The 10,570-nt window shown below is 41.9% G+C and overlaps 1 protein-coding gene across 1 annotated transcript; it reads right to left on the reverse strand.

Moving 5' to 3' along the window:
- Positions 1–1,553: 1,553 nt before the first annotated feature.
- On the reverse strand, positions 1,554–9,951 carry VAMP3 (vesicle-associated membrane protein 3). Its single transcript, XM_008570264.1, has 5 exons — positions 9,933–9,951; positions 8,693–8,774; positions 5,346–5,504; positions 4,395–4,446; positions 1,554–3,328 (listed from the first exon to the last, which is right to left on the reverse strand). Exons 1-5 carry the CDS (start codon positions 9,941–9,943, stop codon positions 3,309–3,311), a joined length of 324 nt encoding a protein of 107 aa, XP_008568486.1. The 5' UTR covers positions 9,944–9,951; the 3' UTR covers positions 1,554–3,308.
- Between the last annotated feature and the right edge of the window lie 619 nt (positions 9,952–10,570).

The raw sequence follows: 10,570 nt of genomic DNA on the forward strand, positions 1-10,570 counted from the left end.
GGGGGGGCACTGGGGAGGCTAGAGCCTCGGTCCTAGGAGTCCAGTGCCCAGCACCCTGCACGGCGCCAGGGAGGGGCCGCTGGAGCTAGCGCGGCAGCGGTAGGGCGCTGGAGCTGTCTGTCATGAGGGGGCGGGCCGGGCCGGAGCAGCCTCCACGTGAGGCGGGCAGGGGCGGAGGCTAGGGGGTGCGCCCCCGGGGTGGTTGCGGGAGGCTCCCGGCTGCTCCAGCGGAGTCGGGGAGGAGCGGGCAGGCGTCCTGGTCTCGCCCAGCCTTCTTGCTCTCTTTCCCGCCGACTCTGTAGCTGAGTGCGGGGGACCCGCAGGAGCCGGGCCGTGTAGCGCCCGGGTAAACCCAGCCCGATGCCCAGAAAGGAAGTATGGACGGTGGAACTTAAACACTTCCCCGGTCTTCCCGAAGTTAAGGATTCATTTTGCAACTGGAGGAAGACAAGTGTATGCAGAAGACACCGTGTCTCAGGTCGGATCTCCGGTCATCCGCAAGGGAAGGGGCATGCAGAGCTCCTGCTCCCTGCTACACCGAAAATACCCAGTGTTTGTGGACGAAGGAAAGGCGTTGTACATAAACGGGGAGGGGAGAGTGAAGTGGGCGATTGTCCCTGTCATGGACGGGAGAATCCACTTTAGTTTTCCACGTGACACTCTCGATGGGATCTCTCTCCTCCGAAAGTGTCTTGCAAATACTTGCTGCGTGCACATCCGGACAGGGATGATTGCAGTTCCCGGGGATAGAACAGTGGACGCAAGTCCCTGCCACTCGGGGAGTTTCCATTTCACTGAGATAATACGTAGGAACGACTCCATGAACTAATCGCTGATGAGTGGAGCGCTGTGTAGAAAGCAAGAGCGGCAACCTGAGTGCAGAGGAGGCGGGAAGTGCACTGCAGAGGCCCTGAAGCCGGCGAGTTTGTTGCTGAGAAGGGGAAAGGCAGAACACTTTGCCTGGTGTGAGAGGAGGTCAGAAAGGTAGGAAGGGCCAGATCGTGGTGGGGTTTGTAGTTAGGGAAAGGGATTTGAAATTACGTATGGTAAACATAAGCAAAAGTCTACTTCCACCCATATTATATTGTTTCCTTGGGGTGTATTCAAGGGGTGAGATGACACAGCGAATGAAAATAGGAGCCATATGTTTAAAGAAGTCCTTCACCCATCCAAATTTATCTATCACATGCCTCCCGCAGGCAGCTACCTAGTCTGCCATGTACGCGGTTAGCTCTGTAAACCACTTTCGAAAGACCATATGCTTAGGAAACTGAAAAGCCAAATCCCGAACATTTTGCTAATCATGTGAAAGCCAATTCCCCACTCATCTCTTATACTGAAAAGCACTTTTCACAGAGTAGTGGTTTGCTTCTACTCACTTGGGAACGGACGCTGGGTACCAGAAAACAGAATATGATGGGAGAGCATTGGTGAGAAAGAGGAGAAAGTGTAGTTTGGGGGTTTATAAGGGAGAGGGGGAGAAGCAAGGAATGCCATTTTTAGGATTCTGACCAGGCGCAGCTATTTTTCGATAAGGAACACAGGTGCCAGAATCATGTTTATAAACACTTTATTTGGGTCATTTTAGTGGGAAAGTTCCCAGCTAAATGCACAGATACAAGCGAGGTATTCCTGGGTTAATGCAGGAGCCAGTGGGTTACATGGGACTGAGCATTGGGGCCAAGGAGAGAGCACCAAAGTTGCAGAGTCAGAACTGGCCAGAGACCCTGTGCTGAGAGTGGGCTAATGTCCCAACACTGACAGCTGCTTTCTTCTTACAGTTGCCCATATTGCAAGGCATGTTTTCAACATTAAATCATTTCAGTGATGTTAGGGGAACAATATTAAAGAAATGGAACCCGTGTCCTGGTGCACCTCAGCTGTGTTGCTTTGTATGTCATACTAGCATGTGAACAAGAATTTTAGAACATTCTAGTAACAATGGGCCATAGAGCCTGTTTGTCCCTCAGTGCGTCCTTGCTTGTTTTCATTCATACCTGAACTCCTGTCTTCAGCCACACACCCTGATGGTCAAAGTTTCACATACACAAGTCTCTCAGATGACAACAGCTATTTCCAAAGCAGCATCCTGAACAGTTTATGACATTGAAGAAAGAAGGTGTCTCTGGTTAGCTATCCTCTGTGAAAAGAGTCATCCCCCCCGTGAGCAATGCCTAATTGCAAGCATAATTTAGAAGACTGATTAAGAAAGTGGAATATGAATATACATAGGAGACAAACTCCAAAAACCTACAGTCTGTAAGAACTGGGCCAGATAATGATCAGGTTCACAGATGGTCTTATCTGAAGGCTATAAAATTGTTGTTCACATAATTATTAGAAACATACTGGAGTCCATTGCTGATAATCTGCAAACTGCTGGGTGAAACTTCTTTTCTATAGGTATGAGATGATCAGAGTCTGGCTCAACCCCCATGAAAACTCTGAATCAGAAGGGGAGTCACACCATCTATAGCATTTCAAAGGCAAGAAAGGCCTGTCAGGATCACACACAATATTACAACTGTACTTCTGAAGGGCACTTTGAGTTCCATTTGGCACTTTTCTGAATATATGTCAGGAATAGATGTAAGGACATTTTATGTGTATTTAACTTTTTGGCAAAATAGAAACTTTGGTCATAGCCCACAGTTCTATAAAAACATTTTAAAGGATTATTTCTGATTAAAATAATATTTTTAGCAAGTACATAACAATAAAAAGAAAGTAAACATCTTCATATCTAATGTAAGAGCTAAAACTCTTTACCAGCATCTTATTTTAAATACAGCAAAAGGGTCAGTAGTGCTTACAAAAAGTAAAGGGTTCTCTTATAGGGAATTAGAAAATATCAAAATAAGGCACAGCCTGTCACAGATTTGTGTTAGGCAGTAGTGTTCTTTCTGGAAGGCACAAGTTGGAAATCTGATTACACAAAGGTTTAAATTGTGATTCTGAAGATAAAGCCATATGACAAGGAGAGCTAACGTGGAACAAATTCCCTTAAATAGAATCAATGGCAATTAATTAGTGACCTTACATCTAGATTATAGCATTCTGCAACTTACGAAGTCCTCTGTAAATCTGTAAAGGGACTGTGCAAAATGTAGGCGGGGCTGGCCACACTTCTGGTTTGGAGTGCATTTTCAAAAACAAAGGCACATTTCCTAGAAATCGAACTTTACATTAACTAACAAAAAAATAATCATTTTAGATAGAACAGTAAGTAAGCTTGATAATATAGCAGGTTCTGAGTCAAAAGTCTTAAAGAGGCTTCTTGAATAGCAGGCTTGAGTTTCACTGGTTCTTCATGGAGACATATTCCATACTAATATGCAGGGGAGATACAAAAAAAACAGGGAAAACAGCAGTTTAGTCTCTTGTGCAAATCCTGAATGAACATCAAAGGCTGCCGTCTAAACGTGAATCGAAATTCAGTTTGGCTGATTCCTTACTAGTGGCTTCTCTACATTCTATAGAGGGCTAAAGGAGACTAGTGTCAAAAGGAAGGATCCAAGTAACCAGATGTTCTTGTCAAAAGGAAACAACCACTAACATCAAACTATCAATGAAAGTAAGATATGTTTCTCTAAATAGTTCCCATATACTGGGCTAAAACTGGCAATGAATTGTTCCAATATTATACGTTAATAACAGTAATAGATATGTGTGTGTGTGTATAATTTATTTAAATAACTATTATTTTTATTATTATATGCCAGGCACCATCCTAAGCACTTTTGTCCTCATAACAAACAAACAAGTTAGATTAGTATTATTATCCCCATTTTACAGATGAGGAAACTGAGGTCCAGAGATTTTAAATTATTTGCCCAAAGGCAACACAGCTTGATAGTAGCAGAGCCTAGATGGATCCTGGGTGGTCCACACTTTTAATCACTACACTACATAAAAGGAAATATATAATGAAAATATATTTAGAGAGAAAAACTGATTAGTCAGTGGAAATGAATAAATTTTCTCTAACCTCAAACCTCAAAGGATTAATGTTGATATAAAAAATCTCAGACTTTAATCATACAAAACTCAAGTGTTTAAAACATTTACTAAAGAAAATTAAAACTCTTGGAATAAACTACCATTTCTGAGGGAACTTTTATTTTGAGTTTTTTTTTTTTTTTTCCTTTTTGTCTTTTTTTTTACTGACCGGTAACGGGATCGCAACCCTCTGTGCTGCGCCCGCACTGCGCTTAGCCAGTGAGTGGGAACCGGTCTCCACATGAGATCCGAACCCTTGGCAGGAGCGCCGCCACGCTCCCAAGTGGCGCACTCTCCAGTGCGCCACCGGGCCGGCCCTATTTTGAGTTCTTATACATGCAATCATCTGTGAACATATGAGACTTCTCCAATGAGTTTAGAACAGGTTAACTCACCAATGATGATGATGATGATGATAACCACAACGCTAATCCCTATTGCCCACATCTGTAACAAAACATATGTCCATTTCACATGTCAAAAATAGACATAGCATGCTTACTTAAGAGTATCATATAATAATGTAAGTCAGTGAAAGTGTGTACTATAATCTGGAATAAATTATAATTAATTTTTTTTCTTTTTTTGGTGGTAGCCAGTATGGGTATCCTAACCCTTGACCCTGGTGTTACCAAGACCATGCTCTAATCAATTGAGCTAATGAGCCAGCCTGAAATTATAATTTCTATAGCCTAAACTTAATATTCTAATTAGGGCCTAAGCTTTTTAAAAGATGCTCAAATGATTTGTGATCCCTAGATAGGCATTTGTTTGTATATACAAGTTTTCCATGTAAGGAAGGGGCTACTAAGCTTGCCCGTGTGACTGAAGGTGTCATTTCTAAACAAGGCAGAGGGAAGGATCTGATCACAGCACATTTATTTGCTAACTGTATAAAATGTGCTTTGGGCCATGCTCCTTGCATGGTTGCTTTGAACTCTTCTGTCAAGCACACTGTGACTTTCTAGCATCTCTTTCCCTTGACCTTAGAGCTATTCACAGAACCACACACCAACTGACCATTAATTTCACCCCTCTCCTGTCAATCAGTGTTCAGGGCTCTGCTGGAGTGGTAGGTTGGAAGGGGCTAATGTCTGTGATTGATTTGGGACATTCCTGTTCTATGTGCTTCTTAAGATCAGCCACAGAACTTGGAGGATTCCTAGTTGTGGGGATGGAAAAGGGTACATGTTCAGTGTTTTAGATTCACAGTTGGCTCAAATTTCCATGTGTAGGAAGCCAAACCCACCTCCCAGATTCATGAAAGTCCAATATTTGTAGCCTCTGTTGATCCCGTGAGAATGGAGAGGGGGACTTAATGGAAAGGTTGGTTAAAAGAGAGTTACCTTACAATTCTTCCACCAATATTTTCTCTTCAACTTGGCGGCACTTGTTTCAAATTGAGAAGCTCCTGCCTGCAGCGCGTCTGCACGGTCATCTAACTCGGAGAGCTTCTGGTCTCTTTCTAACACCTTATCCACGTTAACTCTCATTATGTCTACCACCTAAATGAATGTGATCACAGTAAGTTACACATAAAGGAATGGAAGAACAAAAATCTCAAATAAAATGTACTGGCACATTTTTTTCAGGTCAGCATTTTATTACTTTGAGCCAAACTTTCATTAAATAAAAAGGGGGGGCCTACCCTTTCATGATAAAATCACTCAGCAAACTAAGGACAGAAAGGAATTTCCTTAACACAATAAAGGACATTCATGGGGAAACCCACAACTAATATTATACTCAATGCTGAAAGACTGAAAGCTTTCCCCCCAACATCAGGAATAAGACAAGATGCTCACTTTCACTACTGCTGCTCAACATGGTACTGGAAGTTCTGGCCAGAGCAATTGGTCAAGAAAAAGAAAAGGCATCCAAATTGGAAAGGAGGAGTAAAACTATCTCTTTGCAAATGATTTTCTCTATATAGAAAATTCCAAAGAATCCACCAAAAACAAACAAAATGACTAGAGCTAATAAATGCAACAAAGTTGTGGGGTACAAATTGAACACACATAAATCAGGTGTGTTTCTATACATGAGCAATGAACAATCAGAGAAGAAAATTAAGAAAACAATTGTCTTTACAACAGCATTCAAAAAAATAAAATATGTAGGAATAAATTTAACCTGGTAGATGAAAGACTTGCACAATGAAAACCACTGAACACTGCTGAATGAAATTAAAGACCTAATTAAATGGGAAGACATCCCATGTAAATACACGGGAAGACTTAACTATTGTTAAGATAGCAGTACTCCCCAAAGTGATGTTCAGATCCAATCAATCTCTATCAAAATCCCAATGGCTTTTTTTCAGAAATGGAAAAGCTAATCACCAAATTCATACGGAATTGCAAGGGGCCTGAACAGCCAAAACAACATTGAAAAAGGAAAGTTGGAGGGCTCACATCTCCCAATCTCCAAAACTTACTACAAAGCTACACTAATCAAAACAATGTGGTACTGGCATAAGAACAGACATGCAGACCAATGGAATAGAATTGAGAGTCCATAGAGCAACCCAAATATCTATGGCCAATTTGTTTTTGACAAGGGTGCCAAGACCACCCAGTGGGGGAAAGAATGGTCTCTTCAGCAAATAGTGCTGCGACAACTGGATAGCCACATGAAAGGATGAAGTTGGACCCCTATTTCATGCCATATACAAAAATTAACTCAAAACTGATCAATGACCATAAGTACAAGAGCTAAAACTATAAAACTCTCTGAAGAAAACATAAGGGTAAATCTTCATAACTTTGGATTTGGCCATGGATTCTTATAGATTTGATACTGAAAGCAAGAGCAACAAAGAAAAAACAGATAAACTGGACTTTCATAAAAATTAAAAACGTGCATCAAAGCACATTATGAAGAATGTAAATGACAATCCATAAAATGGGAGAAAATACTTAACAAATCACGTGTCAGACAAAGGTTTGATATCCAGAATACATAAATAATGCTTACAACTCAACAACAAAAAGACAACCCAACTGAAAAATGGGCAAAGGGCTTGAATAGACATTTTTCCAAAGAGGATACACAAATGACCAACAAGCACATAAAAGATGCTCAACACCACTAATCATTACAGAAATGCAAATCAAAACCACAACGAGATACCACTTTGCACCCACCAGGATAGCTGTCAAGCAAAAAATGGAAAACAAGTGTGGGGGAGATTGTAGAGAAACAGGAATCCCTGGATACTGCTGGTGGGAGTATAAAATAGTACAGCCACTGTGGAATACAGTTTGGCAGACTTACCAAATGACCCAGCAATGCTGCTCCTAGGTATATATACTCAAGAAAAATGAAAAAATACATCTGAACAAAATCTTGTATGTGAGTATTTATAGCAGCATTATTCAAAATAGCTGAAAGGTGGAAACAACTCAAATATCCATTCATGGGTGAACAGATCAACACACTGTGGTATACACATACAAGGGACTATCACTCAGCCATAAAAAGGAGCAAGGTACTCATACATGATACGGTTTGGAGGAAAATCAAAAACATTATGCTAAGTGAAAGAAACCAGATACAAAAGGTCACATGGCGTATGATTTCTTTTCCATGATATACCCAGAACAGGCAAATCCATAGAAACAGAAGCTGATTAGAGGTTACCAGGGAATGGGAGGAAGGGAGATGAGAATTACTAAATTGGTACAGAGTGTTCTTCTGGGGTAATGAAAAAGTTTTGAAACTAGAAAGAGGTAATGGTTGTGCAATATTATGAATATAGTAAATATCACTAAATTGTATACTTTAAAATGGTTAATTGTATGTTATATAAATTTTACCTCAATAAAAAATAAAAGAAACAACTCTCTTTACAATTCCTTTGGTTAAAAAAAGGATCCAATTTGATTTTGTAAGCAAACAAGTTTCAGGCAGGGCAGAATTAGAATGGGTTTCTTACTATGAAAATGTAAAATTTTCAGAATTAAGTTCATGAACAAAACTGTCAGATCAAAACATTAATATGTGATTTAACAATGGTATCTAACATAATTCTAACTCTGCTTTTTAGGCAGCTAAATGCAGAAAGACCAAGATATTTTTGTTGGAGAGTAACAGCTTTTAGGAATATGAAAATACTAGTCTAAATTTCCCCAACAATCTTCTGCGGTGGTTCTGCAAATAGAGGGCAGAACAAAAGATGCTGTGAAGCTCCTCTAGCTCAAGAATTCTACAAATATACATGTGTCGGGTTAGTTTGCTGGCAGCTGCCATCTGTGTGTCAATGGGAAATGGTCAGAGATGATTTCTAAAGAGGCTTGCTCAGGTTGGGTAACTAATAAGTCAAGCTACAGGACAAAATATTTTGATAAAAAATCTGATCAGAATGATTATTCCTGACTTGAGCGATCTATAGTCTTACTCTTTAAAGTTTTATTACCCTATTTTATAAAGTGGTTCTTGGGGAATATTCTCAGGGATGGGGTGTTTATGTTATAGGTATGTGACTGGGTCACAGAAAAATGAGCATGGAACCAGCAAAGTCTGACTTCTGCTTAGATCAGGCCTTCCAGAACAGGAGGTGGTAAAATTTTATTAAAATTATGATACAGTCAAAATTTACATTCACACTTTTTGATACTTTTTCTAAATAGAATTATTTCCAGTGCTCCCAAGCTTGTTTAAAACTCATGTTTCCAACATTTCAGAGCAATACCTCATCTACTTGATTTTGTGTCTGCTGAAGTTTTCGACTACTGCCCATGGCAGCACTTGAGCCTGAAGGTGCACCTGTAGACCTGAAACACGTAAAGGCATGAGCATGAGTAAATTATGATTCCAAATACATCTGTAAGTAAAAGGTGTTACTCCAGGACTTTCAGTGTTAACCGCTTACATCAGAACTAGAGCTAAGGGCCGGCCCCGTGGCGCACTCGGGAGGGTGCAGCGCTGGGAGCGCAGCGTCGCTCCCGCCGCGCGTTCGGATCCTATATAGGAGTGGCCGGTGCGCTCACTGGCTGAGCGCAGTGCGGGCAACACCACACCAAGGGTTGTGATCACCTTACCGGTCACGAAAAAGACAAAAAAAAAAAAAAAAGAACTAGAGCAAAAAAGAAATCCTTCCTGCACTAATGAACAAAGGTTCTAATGACATTTACTCTAATTTCTCTATAATTCCCAAGACTGTCCCACATGTTAAAGTGACCAGGGTCTACAATGAGGGTTTAACAGTATCTACTTTGCATCACTGAGGTACCTCATCCCAAGACAGGTAAACTCTACTTTCCAATTTTTTATTTATTTATTTTTTTTACTTGTTTTAAAGCACACATTTGATTAAATGCACTCAGTACTCTCTTGATCTTTTCATTGTGGTGAGAACTGTTTTCACAGTTAGGAACAATTATAGAATGTCCTTTTTCCAACATGGGGAAATAGATTCACTTACAAAAACAGGGTCAGAACAACTGGGATGCTGGGCGGTAGTGGTGTGAGCGGGAAAGGTGAGCTGAAGCAATGCTCCCTCTCTTAGAGAGGTACTCATCTTTAATAATCTTCATGGAGTGCATTATTTTTCCCTATGCAGATCTTTCTTAACCACTCTGGCTTTGAAGTCCTTATTGCCTTCATGACTTGATTAGCATTGCTTTGATTTTTCAGTTATATATAAAGTCTTGCCTCCCCTAATAGATCACAGGCTCCTGGGTCTTGGAATTCTCTTTTCTGTATCCAAGACAGCACCTAGCATGTGCCTTGCTGTACAACAGCCATTGATTGACTGATTCAAGTTATCTTACATCTACCGTGTGTCCACGACTAGGGATACAACAGATCGACAGCAGCCCTCACAGAGTTTAATGTCTGGTAGGTAATAGGCAAAGACCACGCCCTGGTGCTAGGCCCTTTCCACTCGCTTTCGCATTTAATCCTCAAAACTCTTTCAGGAGGATACTAACCCTAACCCCATCTTATAGATGAGGAAAGTGAGGTTTAGAAAGTCAACACAGCTGGCTGTAGTGCAGCCTGTATTTAGACCTGGTCCTGCATAATTGCAAGGATCTAGATCTTAACCACTGATCGATGGGCACTGCAGCCTCAGCAGGAACATTCCAGAGAGTAGCCTCTAGTTCCTCGAAGAAACCTGGGGTTTCCTCTGTAGATGTGCATTAAGCAGCTCGCAGGAGGGATAGAGAGTCCTCGTGATTCTTAACAACTAGCATTCTCTGAACGTCACCACCAAGAACACCGGTTTCAAGGGCCACCACCAGCGTTCGCTTAAGCAGAGAGCGAAGGCCCCTGGTTAAGTCACCTTCCCTCACTAGTCAATGGGCACTTCGGCCTTTCTGAGCTCACGACAGGGCCCAGGTCCCTTCTCTGGCAACTTCCGGAGCCCAGAGCAGCACCCGGCAGAGAGCAGGCGCTCCCGGGCGAGGACAGTCGTCACCGGTCCTCTCAGGGACCTCAGGGGGGAGGCGCGAGGAGCCGGGGTGCGGAGCGGGGCCGCTCGCTTCCTCCGGGAAGCCCCTCGCCTCGCGGCCCCGCCCTGGCCCGTTCCGCGTCCGCCCGACGCCGGCGGGGCCCTCCGGGGGTGGGT

This window comes from Galeopterus variegatus, unplaced genomic scaffold (genome assembly GCF_000696425.1).
Source record: "Galeopterus variegatus unplaced genomic scaffold, G_variegatus-3.0.2 Scaffold585, whole genome shotgun sequence".
In the NCBI taxonomy this organism is placed as follows: Eukaryota; Metazoa; Chordata; class Mammalia; order Dermoptera; family Cynocephalidae; genus Galeopterus; species Galeopterus variegatus.

What these genes read in the sequence shown, in the direction of transcription:
- VAMP3 (XM_008570264.1), bottom strand. An exon ending in CACAAAATCAAGTAGATGAG is followed by an intron (nt 5,505 to 8,692) that starts GTATTGCTCTGA and finishes ACATTCATTTAG; the next exon opens with GTGGTAGACATAATGAGAGT. An exon ending in ATTGGTGGAAGAATTGTAAG is followed by an intron (nt 4,447 to 5,345) that starts GTAACTCTCTTT and finishes GTTTTGTTACAG; the next exon opens with ATGTGGGCAATAGGGATTAG.